At 39.0% G+C, this 23,136-nt stretch overlaps 1 protein-coding gene across 1 annotated transcript; it reads right to left on the reverse strand.

Moving 5' to 3' along the window:
* Positions 1–7,115: 7,115 nt before the first annotated feature.
* On the reverse strand, positions 7,116–16,931 carry LOC146667462 (uncharacterized). Its single transcript, XM_085409155.1, has 12 exons — positions 16,781–16,931; positions 15,526–15,882; positions 15,209–15,433; positions 14,182–14,535; positions 12,495–12,704; positions 10,317–10,574; positions 9,448–9,708; positions 9,092–9,352; positions 8,875–8,956; positions 8,721–8,781; positions 7,942–8,165; positions 7,116–7,857 (listed from the first exon to the last, which is right to left on the reverse strand). The coding sequence occupies exons 1-12, from the start codon at positions 16,923–16,925 to the stop codon at positions 7,794–7,796; spliced, it is 2,502 nt and encodes an 833-aa protein (XP_085265281.1). The 5' UTR covers positions 16,926–16,931; the 3' UTR covers positions 7,116–7,793.
* Positions 16,932–23,136: the final 6,205 nt, after the last annotated feature.

Raw genomic sequence — 23,136 nt, forward strand, 5'->3', positions numbered from 1 at the left:
TTTCGACATCCTGATAATAATGAATTGCAGTCGTCCAGCCTGGAAGTAATAAATGCATGAACTAGTTTTTCAGCGTCACTCTGAGACAGGATATTTCTAACTTTAGAGATGTTGCGCAAATGGAAGAACGCAGTCTTACATATTTGTTTAATATGTGCATTGAAGGACACATCCTGGTCAAAAATGACTCCAAGGTTCCTCACAGTTTTACTGGAGGCCAAGGTAATGCCATCCAGAGTAAGAATCTGGTTAGATACCATATTTCTAGGCTTTTCAGGGCCGAGTACAATAACCTCAGTTTGACCTGAATTAAGAAGCAGAAAGTTAGCGGCCATCCAGGTCTCTATGTTTTTAAGACATTCCTGCAGTTTAACTAATTGGTGTGTGTTATCTGGCTTCATGGACAGATAGAGCTGGGTGTCATCTGCATAGCAGTGAAAATTTATGCTATGTCTTCTAATGATGCTGCCTAGGGGAAGCATGTATAGTGTAAACAGAATTGGTCCTAGCACTGAACCCTGTGGAACTCCATAATTAACCTCAGCGTGTGAAGGGGACTCTCCATTTACATGTACAAATTGGAGTCTATTAGATAGATATGATACAAACCACTGCAGTGCAGTACCTGTAATACCTACAGCATGTTCTAATCGCTCTAATAGGATATTATGGTCAACAGTATCGAACGCTGCACTAAGGTCTAGCAGGACAATCACAGAGATGAGTCCACTGTCAGAGGCCATGAGAAGATCATTTGTAACCTTCACTAAAGCTGTTTCTGTGCTGTGATGAGCTCTGAAACCTGACTGAAACTCTTCTATTAAGCCATTCCTCTGCAGATGATCAGTTAGCTGTTTGACAACTACTCTTTCAAGGATTTTTGATATGAAAGGAAGGTTGGAGATTGGCCTATAATTAGCTAAGACTGCTGGGTCTAGAGATGGCTTTTTGAGTAAAGGTTTAACTACAGCCACCTCTAAGGCCTGTGGTACATAGCCGATTATTAAAGATAGTTTGATCATATTTAAGATCGAAGAATTAATTAATGAGCAGTTTTGTAGGAATGGGGTCCAAAAGACACGTTGATGGTTTGGAGGAAGCAATTATTGAAGTTAACTCAGAAAGATCAATTGGAGAAAAAGAGTCTAACTTAACATCAATGGTACTAAAAGTAGCTGTAGATAATATTACATCTGTGGGATGATTATTGGTAATTTTTTCTCTAATGATAAAAATTTTATTTGTGAAGAAGTTCATGAAGTCATTACTAGTTAACGTTAAAGGGATGGTTGGCTCAAAAGAACTGACTTTTTGTCAGCCTGGCTACAGTGCTGAAGAGAAACCTGGGGTTGTTCTTATTTTCTTCAATCAGTGATGAATAGTAAGATGTTCTGGCTTTGCGGAGGGCTTTCTTATAAAGCAGCAAACTATTTCTCAAAGCTAAATGATGATCCTCTAAATTTGTGACACGCCATTTCCTCTCCAGTTTACGAGTCATCTGCTTTAGGGTACGTGTTTGAGAATTATACCACGGAGTCAGGTACTTCTGATTTGAGGCCTTAGTTTTCACAGGAGCTACAGTATCCAGAGTCGTAGGTAGTAAGGAGGTAAAATTATTAACAAGATTGTCATGGTCCTGGGCCATGTTGGCCCAGTGTTCTTAGTTTCCTTGTATGTTTGTATTTTGTTCCTTGCTTAGGCCATGTTTTCTGAGTTGCCCTGTTGTGTTGTTCCCTAAGTGTTTTCCCTTCATGGCTTTTACCCCCTGTGTGCCCCTCTGTGTATCTGTGAGCCCTCGTCTCTCCTTATGTTTTATTCCATGTTTCCCCTGCCCATTATGTCTAAGTTCTCCCCGTGCTCTCTCTTCCCCCTGTGTGCCCTCTATGTATTTATGAGCCCTCGTCTCCCTTTGTGGTTGTTTCATGTTTCCCCAGCCCGTTATGTCTGTGTTTTCCCCGTGCTCTCTCTCCTCCTGTCTGAACCTCTGTGCACTTCCTGTTTACTTTGTGACTCTCACGCCCGTACATGTCATGTTCAGTTCACCCCGCCCTGTCTCGTTATGATTATCAGTGTCACCTGTGTTCCCCGTGTGTTCCCACTTTCCTCGTTAACCCTCTGTGTATTTCTGTCTGCGTCTCCCTCTGTTCAGCGTGACGTCGTCCTTCATGTTGTGTGGATCTTCCTGTGCCTTCCTGCGAATGTTAGTTTACTTTTTCCCAGTTAGTTCTGTATTTCCTGTATTCTGCCGTGCCAGCATTAAAGCTGTGTTCTTTAAGTTTATCCCCGTGTCTGTGAGTCTGCATCCTGGGTCCTTCTCCTGCCTGCCGCACAGCGATTCATGACAAAGATAATCGACCTCTGTTGGAGTAGTGTTCAGATAGCTGCTCTGCTCTGTGTTGGTACAGGGCATTGAAGATGATAACAGTGGGTGGATTATATTCTTCAACTTAGTTACAGCGCTTTCAGAAAGACATCTACTTTGATAAAGTCTACTCTCCACTGCTGTGTAATCAATTATTGTAAATGTAAATGTTATCAGGAAATGATCAGACAGGAGAGGGTTTTCAGGAAACACTGTTAAATGTTCAGTTTCTATGCCATATGTTAAAACAAGTGTGATTAAAGTGGTGGGTGGGTTCTTTTACATTTTGAAAGAAGCCAATTGAGTCTAATAACAGATTAAATGCCATGTTGAGGCTGTCATTTTTAGCATCTACATGGGTGTTAAAATCACCCACAATAATTATTTTATCTGAGCTGAGAACTAAATCAGATAAAAAGTCTGAGAAATGAGACAGAAACTCTGTGTAAGGCCCAGGTGGACGATAGATGATAACAAGTAAGACTGGTTTCTGAGTTTTACAGCTGGGGTGGACAATGTTAAGCATCAGGCTTTCAAGTGAATGAAAAGTCTGTCTTGGTCTTTCATTAATTAATAGGCTGGTGTGAAAAATTGCTGCCACACCGCCCCCTCGGCCTGTGCTTCGAGATTTCTGGTAGTTAGAATGACTCGGGGGTGTTGATTCATTTAAACTAACATAATCATCCTGCTGCAACCAGGTTTCTGTAAGGCAGAGTAAATCGATTTGTTGATCAATTATTAAGTCATGTACTAACAGAGACTTGGAGGAGAGAGACCTAATATTTAATAATCCACATTTCACTGTTTTACTCTTTGGTTCAGATGTGGATACTGTATTGTTCTTTCTTTGTAATTGTTTATGTTTAAGTCTTTTTTTTGCTGGTTTTTAGTTTGTTTTTGTCTTTTTGGAAGCTGACACAGTCTATATGGGGTTTTTTTTTTGGGGGGGGGGGGGGGGGGTAGCAGGAGGAGAGAAGCTGCAGAGAGGCGTGTAAGACTGCAACTCTGCTTCCTGGTCCCAACTCTGGATAGTCATATTTTGGGGGGTTTAATAAATTTGTCCATATTTCTAGAAATGAGAGCTGCCCCATTCAAAGTGGGATGGATGCCGTCTCTCCTAACAAGACCAGGTTTCCTCCAGAAGGTTTGCCAATTATCTATGAAGCCCACATCGTTTCTGGGACACCACTCAGACAGCCAGCAATTTAAGGAGAACATGCGGCTAAACATGTCACTCCTGGTCTGATTGGGGAGGGGACCAGAGAAAACTACAGAGTCCGACATTGTTTTGGCAAAGTTGCACGTGATTCAATATTGATTTTAGTGGCGTAACCGGGTGTCATTACTGCCGACGGGAATTATGATTTTACTGAATTTACTTCGCCTGCTCTGGCCCCTGGAAGACAATTGACCATGGTTGCAGGTGTGTCTAGCTTCACATGTCTGAGAACAGAATCACCAATTACCAGAGTTTGACCCCCTGTGTGGGGAAAAACGGTTAGACACATGAACGGGTTGGTGGTGTACCTGGGGCTTCTGTTTAGGACTATGCTTCCTCCTCACTGTCACCCAGCCACCCTCTTTCCCCAGTTGCTTGGGGTCTGCCGGGGAACAGCTAGCGGGGCCTACGCTATCTTCGGCTGCACCAGCTACAGGGGCCTGGCTAGCTACGGGTGAATGAAGGGTGCGAAGCCGAGTCTCAGTAATCAGTAATCCTGGCCTCCAGAGCTGCAAACATGCTACATTTGTTACAGATATATTACTGCTAAAGGAGGCAGAGGAGTAACTAAACATCTGACACAATGAGCAAGAAAGTGCAGGAGGGACAGGTGAAGTAGCCATGGTGCTAACGAGTCGACTACGAGCTAAGCTAGCGAAACAGTACAGAGTAGGGGTGGGTTTTAATAATTGATTCATCGATTAAAATCGGGCAGCATGGTGGTTAGCACTGTTGCCGCACAGCAAGAAGGTCCTGAGTTCAATTCCACCATCAGGCCGGAGTCTTTCTGTGTGGAGTTTGCATGTTCTCCCCGTGTTTGCGTGGGTTCCCTCCGGGTACTCCGGCTTCCTCCCACCGTCCAAAGACATGCAGCTTGTGGGGATAGGTTAATTGGTTAATCCAAATTGCCACTAGGTGTGAATGTGCAAGTGAATGTGAGTGCGAATGGTTGTCTGTCCCTGTGTGTTGGCCCTGCGACAGACTGGCGACCTGTCCAGGGTGTACCCCGCCTCTCGCCCTATGACAGCTGGGATAGGCTCCAGCGCCCCCCGCGACCCTGAAAAGGATAAGCGGAAGCGAATGGATGGATGGATGGATGGATGGATTAAAATCGATTCTGGCTTGGACAACGTGATATCAATTCATTAAAATCCTGAATCGATTTTTCTTATATAAATGTATTTTGCCCAAAATGCCAGAATCTCAGGTGAAACGTCATAAAATTTCAACAACCACCAAACATTTAAGACAGTAAACGAGAGCAGGTACACGGCTTCTGCACAAAGACGTAAACACACAGCGCGGACCCGCGGATCAGAATCAGTGAGATGTCGCCTTTCTCACCCGACGGCACAGACACGGTCAGGGCTGAAACCCGACAGCTCGCTGATTCTGATGTTTCGGTGGGTCCGCGCTTTGTGTTTACATCCTTTTTGCGCTGATTCTAAAGTTGTTAGTTTTATCTCTCTCCAAACAATATTGACCGAACCAGCAGCAAAAGAAGATCCAAACTATGCTTCACATAAACATCGTCATGGATTCACTCTGACTTTTGCTGTTTTGCTTCCACCACGATAAAATCACACTTCATGCACAGCTCTCTCTCTCTCTCTCTCTCTTTCTCAGTGTACTTCAAGAACAGCTTCCCATCTAAAAATCTGTTTTCTGCATCATTCGCTTGCTTGTTACACACAAGACTACCGTTATTTACAGCGCTGTCAGGCCGCTGTTTTTTTTTCTTTTTACATACAGTACTTCCGAAAAGAAAACCTAATTTCTGCCGTTCAATACTGAACAAATTTAAACTTTTTAAAATTATGCAAAATGCAAAATGCTTAGCCGTGTCTCTAATAAAACCGCTGTAACTTCAGAGGTAATGTTCATAAGTTGATTAATGATTTTCTTTCGTTTTTGATGTACTGCAGAATATTTTTATAAAATCCCAGGCCAGGATAATTAGTTTCATGTTTTTCTGTGTTTTATCTTCAGCTACTTTGACACAAAGGCATCTGCTGTAATGCTCACATCTTTTGATAAAGTCTTGCGAGTGTCAGCTTCCTTTTTATAGATACAAAAATATGTAAATGTACTGATCTGAATTATAATATTTCTAACTGTCTGAGGCAAATTTTCCCAGATTCAAATCAAATTGAATTGAATCGAATCGTGACTGAATCCATTCGGGACCTTGTGAATCGGAATCGAATTGATTCTAGAAATCAGTGACGATACCCAGCCCTAGTGTGAGTAAGGAAGTAGAAAATATCAAACACACCAATACAACACCAGAGGCCTGAAACACTGATAAAACACGTTTTCAGTTTCATGTTGTCTAAACTAAAATGAGTCTGTGTGACATGTAGTCTCAGTTTCCTGTTCTTAGCTGACAGAAGCAGCACCTGGTGTGGTCTTCTGCTGCTGTAGTCTGTCTGCTTCAAGGTTCAGTGTTCTGAGTATTCAGAGATGCTCTTCTGCAGATCTTGGTTGTAATGAGTGGTTATTTGACTCGCTGTTGCCATCCTATTAACTTGAGGCAGGTTGTACATTTTCCTCTGAGCTCAACAAAACCCTTTCTCGCTGCTCACTGAATATTTTCTGTTTTTGCAACAATCTTCTGTAAACTCTAGCGATGCATGTGTGGGAAAATCCCAGCAGATCAGCAGTTTCTGAAACACCAAGACCAGCCCCCTCATGTTCAAAGTCCCTTAAATCATCTTTCTTCTTTCTTCTTCATTCTGATGCTCAGTTTGAACTTCATTGATGTCTTTATTGTATCCCCATGTCTAAATGACTGAGTTGCTGCTATGTGATTGGCTGATAGTCTTACGTGTCAGAAACATTATGCAGGGTGAACAGACAACCTTTGATAAAGTCTCGAAAGTGTCAGCTTCCTTGATACAAAAATATGTAAATGTATTGATCTGAATTATAATATTTCTGACTGTCTGAGGCAAAATTTCCCAGATTCAAATCGATTCGAATTGAATTGAATCGTGGATCGAATCGATTCGGGACCTTGTGAATCGGAATCGAATCGATTCTAGAAATCAGTGACGATACCCAGCCCTAGTACAGAGACAGTGAGTGAATACTTTGGCTATAAATTAGGTAGTGAGTACACAGAAAGTGTGCTTCGGATGAAGTACGTGAAGATTATACTATGAAAAAAGAATGTATTTAAAAGTTGTTAATTAAATTGTTAAGCAATTTGACTGACATGAAAAATTTTCATACCATCAAGGTATTTCCAAAAGTGCTACTATAATTTATTGTAATATATCTGAAAACAAATAGATGATAAATTCCTCTTGTAAAACCTTGACCAAATGAAACATGGTGCTCATGATGAATAAGATTTTCATACCAGATCACTCAAGGATAGTTGGGACTATGTAGGGAGTGTTAAAGGGAGAGAGGTTGCTGATTTGATGATAAGAAATATGATAGACATATCATTTGTGTACAGGACCAGGTGAAAGGAAAGAAAGATCAGATAATGTAATGAGTTCAAAACTGGAAATTAAAAGAGTGATGTTGTATGTTGTTAGTGCATTTGGACGCCGGTTAGAACGAGAGATATTCTGGAGTAAGTTGGATGAAATGGTGGGAATTTTCTCCAGTGGGTAGAGTTTGGTGATTGGAGAGGAGGTGACGAGAAGGTGTTGGGTTGATATACTGTTACGGGGGAGAAATGCAGAAGGACATCTCTAGAAGTGAGTATATTAGAGGGACAGCTCAGGTTGAGCAGTTACAAGAAAAAGTTAGAGAGGTTGAGATGGTTTAGTCATGTGCAGAAGAGGAATAAGATGAAGCTGCCCGGCAGGAGTAAAGAGGAAGACCTCAGAGGAGGTTCATGGATTACTGACGGAAGATATTCAGAGGGTTGGTGTGACAGAAGGGAACGCATGGGATAGGATGAGATGGAGGTAGATGATCTTCTGTGGTGAGCCCTAAAAGGATTAAATGATACAGCTATTAATACTACTGCCAAAGGACCTTCTAGGAAGTACTGATATATTTATTTTTAAAAAGGAAATTGAATTTTCTTTAATTAATTAAATTACAATAATTAAATTACATCAGTTACGAAAAATATTTTATTTTGTAATTATTATGTGTTTGTGTACAAATCCTGAATGGCTGTGGTTATGTTGTGAAGTCATTATTTGTTTTGTTTTTTAAGACACTTTGAGTAAACCACAGAGTCGTTGTTCATGAACGTTTGACTGTACTGTACAGTGTAAATGTATCGTCCCCATTTCCTTGACATCTTGTTCTGTGAAGGGAAAAAAGGATTTACATGATCAGTTTCTAATCAGATGTTTCCTTTAATTGTACGGCAATGAAAACTGTTTCTCACCCTTGGGCTCTACTGGAATTGTCACATTTGACAGCAGTGTATTCAGCTTCACTGGCCTCTTCATCTTTGTGTCCGTATAGCTGACCTGGGCCGATGTTGGAGTACAGAGCGTCTCCCTGATTCTGAGAGAAGTGGATGGTGCTGTAGTGAAGGTTATCCTGGTGACCTGATGGTTCTCCTTCTGCTACAGCTGACGGGGTGTCGTACACTGGATCCATGTTCACCTGATGAAACCAGAACTTGATACTTACTGTAGAAATACTTCAATAAGTATCGAGACTTTCTGGGGTTTTTTTTAATTGATTATGGTCAATACTTCTTTTTTGAAAAAATATATATTTAGACCACACAAGGTTTTAAAAATAATCAATGTGATAAACTATGTCAGAATTAACATGTTAGAGGATTAGAGTGGTTAGATACTTAAAATATTAGTACCTACATTTAAGTGATGATCTGTTTAGTGGTATTTTCAAAAAAGAAATCCAATATTCTTAAGTTCTTTTTGATTATTCAATTCAATTTGACCTCATCGGCCTGTTCCATTTATTGCCACAATGCAAAACAAATTAGAAATCCCATTGCACTGCATTCTAATATGTGTTGCTCATATTGATCAGCAGGGAATGTAGAAATGCAGGAAAACATATTGTGCTGAGATTACAATGCTCCAAAATAACTTGGCTTTATTTAAGATAAAGCTGTCACTCCAAGGTTACAGCTTTATTTTAAGGTGTGTTTTTAAAGTGTTTTTCTTTCACAGTGGAATACTTTCTCACCTGTTCTTCACTGGAAGGTTTCTCTCCATCTTTACTCTGTTGTGTGAACCACTTACATTTTCTAAATAGGAGACAAGAATTCAATGTAACAGCACATTTATGTATCAAAGAGATGACAGACTAATTGATTCATAAGAATCACAGAACTGCTCACCTAATGCACAGGAAAACCATGACCAGTGTGATAGCAAGGAAAACAGCAGTGATTGTACCAGTAACTGCTGCTTTCCGTGTACCTGAGAAGTCATAAAGGATAATAGAAACAAATCAGGAACATCAGAAAATTCTTATACATGACTACACACTTAAAAGGTGTTCACCTGCATAGAGACCATTCTCATACTAAAACCATTCAAAAACCTCTAACTCACTTGCTACAGTAATCAGATGTAAGGTGGACCTATGTTGTCCTCTTGAGTTCTGGGCGTTACAGTAATAACTCCCACTGTGTTCAGTTCTAAATTCAGTAATAGTGAAGTTCTGTCCCAATGCTTTTGATGAGTCTTCGCCTTCCTTGTACCAGGTGTAATTAGCTTCTGGGTTAGCATCACTGCTACAGGTCAGAGTCACTGAACTGCCCTCCACTATCTCAGCAGAGGGACTCACTGACACAGAGGGAAACTTTGGAGCATCTGGGAAAGAACAAATATATATATATATATTTGAGAGAGAGAGAGAGAGAGAGAGATACATAGATACTTGAAGTGAAAAATCGAATTTTACTTACACTTAACATCTATGAATCGAGAATTTGAGGTTATCTGTCCATACTGATTCTCAGACTTGCATGAGTAATTCCCGCTGTCCTCTGAGCTGATGGCAGTGAAATGATAGATGCTTACTGGACTTGCAAGCAGGGTTTGGTTCCCCTTGTACCAGGTGTGTTTAGCTGCTGGGTTAGCATCACTGCTACAAGTCAGATTGACTGAATCTCCCTCCACTATCATACCAGAAGGTGTCATTAACACAACTGACGTATTTGGACCATCTGCAAGATAGATCACAAATTTTAGGTAGATTGTGTGTTGCAGGACGTGGGGCAAGGTATTGTGATAAACCCCTTTGAAACATTCAAATAAAATTGTAAATTGTATTATTTTTTAACTGCTTCTTCACGAGCTGTTACTGCTCAGTGTGTCCTAATGCATGACCAGGACTGAACTACCAGCCATCCAGGACCTCTACAGACAGGAAGGCCCTCCAGGTCGACTCTGATCCCAGCCACACACTGTTCATGCTCCTGCCAGGAGGTACAGGAGCATCCACACCCACATCAGCAGATTCAGGGACAGTTTCTAACCACAAGCCATCAGGCTACTGAACTGCTCAAAGTATTTTTACAGTAGTTTAAGTAATTTCTATTTATTTATTCTGCTGTTGTTATATTTTTATATTTTTTCTTTATTTATATGCATTTTCTTTTATTTTTGCCTTAATTACTTTATCTGCTATTTTGCTGATTATAATGTGCAATGTGCCACCTTCATATGACAAAAAAAACTTGAAACTCAATGTTAATAATGACAAGTATGAAGAAGGTGGGCATCATATGGACTTCTTTTTATTTTGCATTTACATAAATAATTCTTTACTCACATTTTACATTAATGAAGATATATTCAGATATCCTCCTTCCCAGCACATTTTCAGCTGTACAGTAATATTCTCCAGAATCAGAGGGTTGGATGGACTGGAAGAACAGCTGTTTTTCTTTACTGACCAGTATTTGAGCCTTCCTGTACCAGGAATACTTAGGTAATGGGTTAGCTTCACTGCTGCAGGTCAGAGACACTAAACTGCCCTTAATGATGTCACCAGGAGCCGTCCTCATCACTGAGGGAACCTTTGGAGCATCTGGACAACAAAACATACATGAATGTGTTATTAGCCTTTAACTGTGTGTCACTGTCCAGAGTGATGATGGTTGAGCTGCACCAGCTGCTGGAAATTCTGTCGCTTGTGCCTGTTTTTAATAACTGTGAAAAGATGCATACTATAATTTCTTCTACAGAGTATTTTGGCGTTGTCACTCATCCTGGTTAACAACAAATAAAAATGAAAGAAACATAGTATTTTCTAACTTCATACTATAAACTCATCAGCAATACACAATCTCAACCAGTGTTGGTCAAGTTACTTGAAAAAAGTAATCAGTAACTAATTACTGATTACTTCCCCAAAAAGTAATCCTGTTACTTTACAGATTACTTATTTTCAAAAGTAATTAATTACTTAGTTACTTTTTAAAAACACGATTTACAACCTGAATAGGTGATAAAGCGATAGATCTTTTAGCCCAATTCTACTTTTTCTGCATAATCCATCATACAAAATGTAATCAAATGGAAAAGTCTCTTTTTAAAACTTGTTTTATTAGTTTTAAGCTTTTAACTTTATGCATCAAGCAAAAATTTAATTATATGCAACATTCTCTGACTTGAATAAATTAGTTTAACATTTAAACCTATTTTCTAAACATTCCAGCACATAAAATAAAATATTTTTTGTGTTTACACTCACTCTTTCAAATAGATTCAAGTAAAACACAGCAGAAAATAAATAAAGTCAAAGACTCAGTGGTCCTGTTGCTCTATTTTCACCTGTAAAGCAGGACTGCGGTAGGCGGAGGGTTACCCTGGTGCAGGTGTGCCGCGGTCAGTTGAAGAATCCGCGAGTTTCTCTGTGAGTTTCCCATTACGTCATTGCGCACTCGGTGCTTGCTTGGAAGTTTAGGGTTTTAGTTTTCTTCCCACGCACGATGGACGCTAATGTTTTTGTCACTTTTTATGGAATCAAACTCAAAGTAAGGTCAGTACTTCCACGCTTTAAACACTGCACGCTCATACTCTCTTCCACAATTGATATGTGATCCATTGTTGATCTGCACACAGCTGTTGTCACTAACGGCGCACTCGCTTACGTCACTATCGTGAGACATTCTCGCAAAAAATCACGGTTTTAGTAACGCAGTAACGCAGCGTTCCTACGGGAAAGTAACGGTAATCTAATTACCGTTTTTGCAATAGTAATCCCTTACTTTACTCGTTACTTGAAAAATGTAATCAGATTACTGCCCATCTCTGATCTCAACAAAAGTGAACACATACCTAGAGGCAAAATAAACCTGCTACAGGAAGCCAGTGCCATAAGTGTACCAACAAACACAACACAGTCGAGTCGCTGCCAGTCTTATCTTTACTAAAGATACAAATATGAGCAGCAAGAGTGCATGAACAAATTTTGCTGGAATGATCACGTCAAAATAGAAACTGAGTGCTGTGTTTGGAGAAAGGAAAGCACAAGGACAAAAACTGGTCCTCTGCGAAGCAGTCTGATAGTCACATAGGCTGAGCCTTTTTTTTGCTCAGCCTCAATAACTCTGCATCATCAGTGGACCAATGAACTCTCCATCATCAGTGGACCAATGAATTTTGGATTATTCTCGTAAATTCTACATTAAAATAGCAGTAATTGATATCTGTGAACTAAATCTAAGAAGCAGTTGAGCAGTAAGACAAAGTTGTTTCACTGTTTGATTACAAACAGCCAAAGATAATTTTCAGGATTAGTCAAAGATCACTGGATAAGATGGGTGGATACGATCACTTTAATCATTTGACGTTTTTTTCTTGGTTTCTCTTTAAATATGTTTCATATACAATACTTATCATATTTACTACTTGTACTTTATTCACATAATTTACTCTGTCTGTAATATAACAACTGACGATCAAAGATGATCATTTGTTAAGTGGCACTGTGAAGTAAACTCACACACTGGGTTAGAGCGGTGACCCTCGTAAGCACAGGAGTAGCTGTCGGGACCATCAGCATATTTTGTGTATAAGGAAGAAGATTCTCCAAGAATTTCCTCTTCATTCTTATACCAGACAAAGGATGAATGACCAGAAGGAAAACAGCTGCTCTGACAGATCAGCTGTGGGCCAGTGGAGGACCAAACCACCTGTACCTGTATATCTGGATCTGCAAAGAAAAATGTCAGAATTTACCTGACTTAGATCCACCGTTAACAGGTTGCTTTTAAGTATGCAGTAGAATATTGCTCTGTATAAGTATTACAAGCAGTGTTGGGTGTAATGTGTTCCAAAGTAACACTTTACTGTAATCACATTACATTTGTCAGTAACACATTCATGTATTCTTTCTGCTTGCACTACAATCAGCTGATTTTCGTTCATGTGCAAGAACTAGGGCTAGAACTAGAACTAGAGCTGTCAACGTTGACACTTTGATGCGTTAGCGCCGCATTAACGCCCGTTAACGCCGCATCATGATTAACACGATTAAAATTTTTAACTCAATCAACCCATTTGGAGCGCAGAATGACTCAAAATCCTTCAAATGTCTCTGTCACTGCATTACGAGCAGTTTGTTCAAAGTTTCTCCATTCTGTGCTCCAGATGGGTTGATTATATTAAAAATTTTATTCGTGTTAATCGTTATCATGCCGCGTTAACGTTGAAAGACCTAGCAAGAGTGAAAAAGATGATAGAGGGGTTCTGAAACTTTTCAACTTTTTCAACTTTTCAGGAACAGAGATATAGGCATTACTTTTATTTTTATGCACAATATTAGAAAAGTGCAATAGTAAACTGAAAACTGCTCCAGGAAAGAAACAACTTCAACCCAGCAGCCAGAACCTGTAAATCAGCATCAGAATTAAGTTTCTACACATATGAAGAATGTGTCTTGGTGTCATGATGCGAAAGAAAGTGGTACAGAAATAGAATACAGACTATATAAAATATTAATATAATAAATATGAATATAAGTGCACACACCAAAAATATGCACTATCTACCTAAAGATATTAGAATACAAATCAGTGTAAGCATGTAACGGTTATGAGCAGTATGAGGAAGGAAACTGTTCTTGTAACAAGAAACAAAGGCACTGATGGGCAGTCAGGCTTGCACCACTGTAGCCTAACCTTCATTTCTGCTTGCATATGTTTCTACAGTAGAACAACTGAGGCAATGGCTTTGAAGTATTGCTAGGCTGTTTTTCATCTTTGTTTTTTGGTTTTGAGGGTATTTTGATGTTGTTTTGTTTTGTTGTTGGGTTAGTGTTTGTAAACACTAAAAAAAACGGTATGTGTGTCCTCATAAGGACAGAGATTTGTGTTGGTATGTGAAACTGTAGCCTAAGATTCAAAGTGTTGACTGGTAATAATGTGGCAGTGTGTTTTAGTTCATTTTACAGAGTAACGTGAAATTAATGGACTGCATTACTTTTAAGAAAAGTAACGAGTGACGTGTAATACATTGCTTTTTTTTTTTTTTTTTTGTAATAACGACCCCAACACTGATTGTAAGTTTACTAAGAGGATATATGGTTGTCATTCACATACAATATAGACTATGTACATGTTGAAATTAACACTGCACTATACATAGTATAGGGTTATAATACAGATAAATACTTATTAGTCAGTCAGTACCTGTGACAGTCAGAGTTGTTCCAGGTGAAATGTTCCCCCATTGAAACGATTGCGTTGTGAATTTGAAGCGGTATTCTGCAGAGTCAGTCTTTCTCAAGTCACTGATTCTCAGAGTGGAGCGTCCTTTCTCTCTTTCAAGGAGCTGAAAACGATCTGCATGCTGGGAGTCTTTACTAGGGTCCCATAGCAGAAAGTGAGTTCCCAACCAATAACTACGATCAGGTCTGAACCAGAATTTTGACACAACAGGATCTGTGTGATAGTATGTGCAAGAAATGTTCACTGATGAGCCTTTGAAGGCACAGATTCTTCTTTCAGTGTAATTCACTCTGTTGCAGTACTGATAATAGCCACCTGAAAAACAGAATTATTTTTACGATCGCCATGAAAATACAGTTTTGCATACATTTACTGTCTTTGAACAGTCTTCTCCATGTTAAAGATATCTTACTACAGTACATTAAGGAACAGATGCACATAATAAATATTGCATCAGCGCAATCTGGGTTCTGGCATTTGAAAAATACTGTCTGTATTTAAAAAGACAGCACAGAGAAAAGACAGCATTCATGAGGTGGGAACACATTTCTACGGGGGTCTTTGTCAAGGCGGAAAATACAGGGAGAATATTCAAATCAGGTACACAAACTTATTTACTAATGTTTGTTACACACAATTTACTGCTGACACACAGAATAAAAGCATGGCTTAATTTTTGTCTGCTCACAATTCCCATTTGGCTCATTTAGGAAATCTGGCCGTGAAACAGCATCATATCCTGCTGAGACGCTTTGTACTAATATGGGGAAAATGCATTTTCTCTTATATTCTGTTAAGATAATATTTTATTAATGCTGTACTGCCCTTACATATTTTTTTTATTACGTTCTGCTTAAAGATGATGTTCAGTTTTGATACTTTTCAGATCCAACTAATCACAAACAGCTAGGAAACATTTAATACACATCCCAAACAAGAGCTTGGGTTCTCAGGAGAGTATGAGTGGAAGACTGTGGCGTATACTCACACACAGAAGGAGAAGGAAAGGTCTCATGTGGCTTGATAGCACAAGAAATGCTGTCTCCAGAATAAAGGTAGCCTGAATAAAGTGATTCTGTTGAAGTCATGTGTCCATTCTTGTACCAGATGTATGAAGAATGATGAGGAAGGCAACTGCTGTGACACTGCATCTCTAATTTGTTGCACCAATAAGTAAGGCATTGAGATGTGTGAATCGTCTGCACTTTTACACCTGGATTAGTAAAATGCAATATAACAGACAGTGAAATTCGCTGCACTGTTTCATAAATGTTAAGAATTTGATCCAACAGACAACAGTCTTACCTGTTACAGATAAACTGACTCCAGGTGAACCAGTATAGGTCCCCCCTGGCTGGTTTGTTATGAGCTTTAATCTGTACACAGCTGAGTCGCTCTCTCTCAGGTCTGTGATTCTCAGAGTGCAGTCGTTCGTACCACAGTGATACCAAACACGACCTGCATACTTTGAATCTATTCTAAGATCCACAGGTTCAACATTGGGCACATAAATGAACCAGAAGATATTCTGAACTGTGGTATTGATGCTGTTTATTCTTGGTGGGTATGTGTAGGTGCAGTGCATTACCACCGTCGATCCTTTAATGGCACAGATCTCAGTAGTAGTAAAAGTCACTTCCCATTCTCTCCAACTGTGCGCCACTGAAACATCAGAAACCACAGTCAAGATTAGCATAATTTTAAACGTCAAAATTGTATTTTGTTTTCATCTGAAGTCACAAAACTTTCTCCACAAGAAATATTTGAATACATAATGCAGACTTCAAACTGAGACAATACGGCTTGGTCTCTCAAAGATAAGCTGGATATTCCTAATGCACATGTCTCAGTAATCCATCCATATATTAATAATGACTGAGAAAACAAATGTGGGAAATTTGACTCTGTGTTTTGGGCATTCCTGGCTGCTGGAGAATTTCCACCTGTGATATGGATGGGAAAATCCTAAATGCTAACAGTTAGAAGGGCGTGTCGTGTCTTTGCTTGGTTGGTTTCCCATGTTCGTTGAAGCGTGGAGCTGCTGAAGAAATGTGAAACTCTTCAGCATCAGACTGTGATGTCTTGATAATATGAATTTTGCTAAATGTTGCAGAAATAGCACATTGTAGTCAGAATACCATTGCACAAACTGAAACAACAAATACACAATTCAAAAAGGAAATCTTAACTATGGAAAAAAGTTTTAAAGAAAATTTACAAATTTACTTTGTGTTTGTGGTGAACAGGTAAAAACTGTTCACCACATTTTACATTAAATATTTCATTTTCTTAATTGAAAGGTTTCTATAAAAAGAACATGTTCAGTTTATGTAAGACTGGAAATAATTCCTTGTTGCTTTATATTTAGCCTGAAACCATCACTATTCTTATTACGTGCAAGCAGTTTAACCATCTCTGCAGGAAGTTCCGGTTATTTAATGAAATAATTACATTAAAGCATACAGTGTTCCAGGATGATGTCCAGTAAGTAAATATACTTACAACAACTATAATAACTGTACTAAAGACGTAAGAAGTGTATTTAAAAGATGTTCAGTACCTGACATGGACAGAACGATGAGAACAATCCCACTCACAGCTGTTGTTACACTCATAGTCATTCTGTTCGTCTCACTGTTAGAAAATGTCACATGGTCAGAGCTGCACATGAGATATAATCCACATAATGATCTAAAATAAGACATAGGACAGCAAACATGTGACCGTTGTGGTTTCAACACATTAATAAGACAGCTGTCAAAGTCTGTCCGAGCTTACTTCCTCTTTACCAGCCTGTAATATTTGAATATCCGGACATTCCCAACATGAAATTAAAACTTCTCATAAGCAAAAAAGAAAGTTCAACTTTGAGGTTGATGATCATTGCAGTAATGAAACTTTAAAAAAATAGAGTGCACTATCCACTTGACAGCTTCTTCTGTTTCCTGATCAGCAGATCAGGACTCAGAGATACTGCGACATGTAACTCTTCATTGACTTGAATTTAATGTGGTGTGCATAATACATGAGACATCTATAGTGGTGTGATGTGTTTGTGTTATTTCATTAATTCTTTAAAGTCATACAATGTGAATTATTTGTCCCAGACAGTGACAATGCACTGTCAGCACTGCTGCATAAATGCATTAGCACATACAATTATTATTATTTCTAATTAATAAATGCTCCGTCTCTACGCATTTTACTACTGCAATGGATTCCAAGTACTGACTTCAGGTTTCACTTATTATATGCTGCAACCAGAGAGCAGACAGACACTGTAATCCTGTGTAGGTGGCACTAAAAACAGAACAAGAGTTTCTTTCTTCTACTACTTTTTTACAAACTTACTAAACTGCACCCCCTCGTGGCAGACGCTGTGCTGTCCACGTCCAAATGTAGATTGAGAAAAAAATAAAAAACAATTGTTGCTTCTACTAGCATTAACTGATTGTTGACCATTTGAATGTGAACAAACAAAAACCAAACAAAAGCTCTAACAGTGTTCAAAACAACTGTTTCAAAAATATTCAACATGCATAGAGCTGTGTATCACAACATCAGCTGTCCTCTTACATTTAACTCCAAATTTATCAGGTTTCTACTCCTGTTCAGCATATTCAGAAACCACCCACGGTGCACGCAGAATGCAGCAGTGAATTCTGACCAACGTCCAGTGAAGTGTCATTTTTAATGGATCAAGACAACATAGCAAAGAGAGACAATAAAATCTAAAACAAGTAACAGTTTTTTAATATGGATCCAGGACACTGACTGAGAACTTGATTTACTCAGTTTCTTGCAGAGACTGTTTGTGGAGAGGCTGGCCTAGTTTATTATTGTACCTACAATTTATAGACTTCTCCTGATTCAGAGGCAGATTGGCTATAACTACAGACAGGTAGTTAAAAATGAAGTCAGTGTGGAAATGCCTTAAAAGTGCATTCTAGCTGAAGGCCAACAGATGGTGATAGCTGTGCTCGTAAAAATGAAAAAACAACAACCCTGAAAGTCTTTTGGAGAACATGAGAAAGCAGCTCTGTTTCTAGACGTGTAAACACTTCCCTGCAGAGTTTATGTTCTCAGTCACTCATTTTGAATCCATTAAATAAAAAATTGGAGTCTTTTTTTTTTTTAACTTGGTCATACTATGTTTCGTTGTTTTTTTTCTCATTGACTGTACTGGCCTGTCAATCACACTCATCAGTGCATGACAAAGGTACTCTACGCGTGAAACTAATGAACTGAATAAAAACCTACTGCTGTGATCTGCTAAATAAAACAGACAAGAGTTAATCACCCGGTTATCTTTGGGAGTTTCAACCAAAACAGTTTTGGTCGAAACTGACAGTTTTGCTAATGCACTTAAATTCAAATGCAGACGGTGAAAAGAAATGCCCGTACCAGTGTCCCTTTGGTGTCTGCTTAATGTGTAACAAAGCAAATGACAGATATTCAAATTCAGTATGTCTTTAGTGATTTGACGTCTATCCTCAATAACCTGCAATCCTCTTCATATTATATAAGCTATTATGTGCTTATTTGTACAACAGAGTCAAACACCACTGAGCCGATTTCTCCTGGATGAAGTTGAAGTCTCTGGTTTTCTTTTGTGAGTCCCTGCTGCCAAAACTGACTTAAAGTGTTGCGAGGTCACCATCTGTCAAAGATCACTATTTATTCACTCTCACATTCACACACTGGTGCAAGCAAACCACAGTTGTAGCCACAGCTGCCCTGGGGCAGACTGACAGAAGCGAGGCTGCCATATCACGCCATCGGCCCCTGTCGCCAACACCAGTAGGTGTTAGGTGTAGGGTGAAGTGTCTTGCCCAATTAAGGACACAACAGCCAAGACAGACAGAGCTGGGGATTGAACTGGCAACCTTCCGGTTACAAGATGAGCTTCCCAACTGAACACCAATGGCCCAATGTGTCCTCATCTGCCAGAGAGAAGTTGTGCTGTTAGCTTAATTGGTTGAAATTTAGTTTTCACTTTAATTGATTTCCTGCAGCTAAGTTGACAAAAAATTGGGTTAAAAGTTGTCGGCATGATATTTAGGGCCAGATTCAGTGTATTCAATCATTCAATGCCATCAGGGCGACCATCCTGGGTGAAAACCTGACAGCGATGCAGGTGGATGTCTCTCTCGTGTCCTGGATTGTAGATATTTGACGGGAAGGCCACACTCAAAAAAATGAAATTGGGTGATTGTTACATGTACAAGAGTCAAACTTGTAATTTGAACTAAATAATTTAATGTTTCTATGGTGAACATAAGTAAATCATGTAGCATCAGCATGAAAATCAGCAACTTATTTTCTTCTTGTTGAGATGACATGATACAATCTAGTAAGAGTGGTTAGTTGCCTGGACTCACGAAATTCACAAGATCACATTAGATGTCAAACTGCAGGAAAATCGCTGGAGTTTTAAGAGGCAGATAACTACATCCACACCACATGTGTATGCTATTGCTATTTATTGTGGTTTAACCTGTCAGGGACAAAAACGTACAGAAAACTCTGCATCAAGCCTTGTAATCATAGCTTTCCTAGTTTTGCTAAGCCTGGATTGGCAGCTTGGTGGTGTGATGGTTAGTGCTGTTGCCTCACAGCAAGAAGGGCCCGCGTTCATATCTACAATCTGGCTGGTTTGCAGTGTGTATTTAGAGTTAGGTTCATTGATGATTCTAAATTACCCATGAGTGTAATTTAGTGTAATTTAATGGTTGTTTGTCTCTAATGCCAAACGTGTTGATTTGACATGGTCAAAAATGGGTTACTGTACTTGGTTAAATCACGTGGAAAAAGGTGCCATGATTAAATTGTGTTCATCCAACAACATATTTTTTTGAGTGCACAATATGTGTTTCTTCAACACTGTGTCTGATCAGCAACACTATATGATTTATTTATTATATTTTATGTGGCGTGAATAAATAAAAGTATATTTACGGTGGCCCCTAGAGACAAAGCACGTACAAACTCCAAAACATGTACAAACTCCAAAACACGTAAAAACTCAAAACACGTGCACTGAAGCACCGCAGCAATTTCCTAATGTTGTAAACCTGCTCAACATTTGGCAATAAACCCCATTCTGATTCTGATTCTGATTCTGATTCTGAAAACACAACAGAAGTGCTCCAGGATGCTAGGTGCAGTGTTGAGCTTTTGTTACCTAGTGGCTACACAAGCCAGCAAGTACCAACGACCGGATTTGGTGTGTGGTAACAACAGGTAAATGAACTTTTTTTTTTAAATTATTTGAATATATATGAGTGCTTGTGTATAAATACACAAACAATACACATATGCTTTCAATTGTCTAATTTAAGTGATCTAGGTAGCTCTGTTTTGGAAGTTCAGTTCATGCTAGAAATGTGTTTTGGAGTTTGTACGTGCTTTGTCTCTAGGGGCCACCACATATATTTATATATAAACATATATAAATAAAACCACTTTTTTTTTACATTAGTAATTCCTTTTGTGCATAATTTTATATTATTGTTAATAATAAATTAATCAAAGCAACAAAACAACCTGAAGAGCCGGTTGGGAGCCGAAAGAGCCGGAAATCCCATCACTAACAGGAAGGGCCAGAGTCGGCTCTATTTTAACACCTGTCGGACAACGCTCAGGATTTTGTAGGAGTCTGTTGTGGCCAGTGCCGTCCTCTATGCTGTTGCATGCTGCAGCATCAGGTTGAGGGTGGCAGATACCAACAAACTCAATAACCATTAATACAATGTATTGTATTATTTTATTGGTACTTTAAGTAGACATTTACTGTTCCTATTGTCTGTGAGTAAATGTGTATTCTGATTCTGATTCAGTGACTGTCTGAAGACACATTTGCCTTCAAATAGCCACTGTAGGGGTTTACCAGTTAGCCTGATGATGTATTAGCAGAAATGCGCCCACGGGAGTGGGAAGTTCTTTGATCTAACATTGCACTTTTTCTTCTTTTTTTTTCAAAGGTGCGGTCTGTTCATTTCAACAACATCAGCGCAAAGTGCTGGCTCAGAATCATCGGATGAGGGAGCGAGTGAACAGACTGTAAGTGCAGCTTTCCCCCCTTTCTCACTCAGAACGGTGTGACTGTTGAGGTAAGTGAGAGGAGGTAACTGTTGCACCATATAAACCTGAAATCTGTAAAAGAGCAACAAACACTTTACTCTCCTCCCCTCTCCTACCTTCCCTGTATGCTCACGTGCCGTCTAGATCAGTTTAGTGTGGAAGAAGTGTTTGATAAAGATGGATAAATAAAAAAGGAAAGCTGAAAGAGGTAAAATAAACTAAAAAATAAATGCAACAAAATGTGTCAGACTACCCAATGTAGGAGAAATAAATAATATAAAGGCCTCGGATTCACGGGTGGTGACTGCTGTGAACACTAACCGGGGAGAAACACTGGAGGAAGAACAGCAGTCCCACCAACCGAGTGAGCAAGAGACGGAGAAAAGTGTACTTTACGTGCGAATAACAAAAATCGATGGAGGCACATAAAGAAAGAATAGAGGAGGAAAATCAAGTAAACTTGATTAACCTCGTTTAAAAAAACTGTCTCAATATCAGTAATTAAATCTATGTATAGAATTATATTTATTTTATTTTTATTATTAATTTTTGTTTATTTATTAAAATGGACTGATCACGGCGGGCCGTTTTTTAAATCGCAGTCCAGACATGACCGTTACTGAGCCGTGTTCGTAAATATCGCTGCAGGCTGTGTGAAACTGAAGCTGCATGAACGGATTAGAGTCGTTATTATATATCTGAAGGCTGTGGCATGAAGCAAAACAGTTTTATTAAAAAAAATTAAGAAGAAGAAAAGGAAATGACATGAAAATCGCTCTGCGTGCTCACTGGTGAGACACTTGAGGTTTGTGCCGATCTCCGTGCACAAATGCAACTAAAAACCTGAAACACGCTTCAGTTCTGCTCAATAAAAATCTCTGTGTTATTACTGAGGAGCAGAAAGCGCTCAGCTCTGCGTGAGGACTGAGCGAACAGAGAAAGCCACGTTTCAGCCGTGAACTCTCAGCTCTGAGACATCCACCCGTCACAGTTACTCTACACTTAGACTGACATTTCCCCATCTCCTCAAACACTCTATATACCCTTACTTACATCTTGTTACCCTTACTCATTTCTCTTTTTTAAATTGCATTTTTAGAAAAAAATTCTCATATAATTTTTTTAAGTAAGAATTTTTTTTTGCCTTTTATTTTTGTTAATCCCTTCACCATTTGAATTATTTATTGATTAATCAATCATTATTTATTATTCCTCTTTTACTGTTCATTAAAATTTTCTAAATTCACAGCCTCCCACATAACTCTTAACCCTTTCCACTCTGATAGACAACTTTGTTTCTTTAGCTCTGTCTTTATTGTGGCATGATGTGTTGCATTTTGTGCTCTTCACTTAATCAGATAAGTTCTGTTTAAGTGATTTCTTCATTCAGTGGGTCCTGCAGCAATCAGGCCTACGTGTAGCAAACTAAATTTAACTAGCTTTCCAATAAATAGAAAAAAGCCAGTTATTTCAAAATTTAACGGGGTAATATTTCTCATAATATAAAAAATATCTGTCATATTGTAGCAAATATACAAAAAGAAAGAAAGCATATGCAAAGACATCAGGAAGGGGTAAATACTTTTTCAGTGCACTGTATGTGACCTCACATGTACATGCAAGAATCCTTGATCAAAGCTGTCAGATAAAATGCTTGTAGTGGTGGATGCTAAAGTAACATAGTATAAGTATATTTTCTAAAATTTGGTTTCAGTCCAAAACAGCCGTTTCTTCATCCCGCTCATTACACAAACACAGCTTTACAGTATCATATGATGTGCAGCGCTTCAGATGCTTGAGGTGTGAACACACGTGAGTGGTTTGTGTATAAAA

This window comes from Rhamphochromis longiceps, linkage group LG6 (assembly GCF_057381845.1).
Source record: "Rhamphochromis longiceps isolate RC_006_pf linkage group LG6, R_longiceps_female_GT1.1, whole genome shotgun sequence".
In the NCBI taxonomy this organism is placed as follows: Eukaryota; Metazoa; Chordata; class Actinopteri; order Cichliformes; family Cichlidae; genus Rhamphochromis; species Rhamphochromis longiceps.

Coding starts and splice junctions, on each gene's coding strand:
- LOC146667462 (XM_085409155.1), bottom strand. CDS start 16,925: ATGTCTTATTTTAGATCATTATGTGGATTATATCTCATGTGCAGCTCT. Junction 12,705..14,181: donor AACAACTCTGACTGTCACAG/GTACTGACTGAC, acceptor TTTTCTTTGCAG/ATCCAGATATACAGGTACAG. Junction 9,353..9,447: donor TCGATTCATAGATGTTAAGT/GTAAGTAAAATT, acceptor GTTCTTTCCCAG/ATGCTCCAAAGTTTCCCTCT.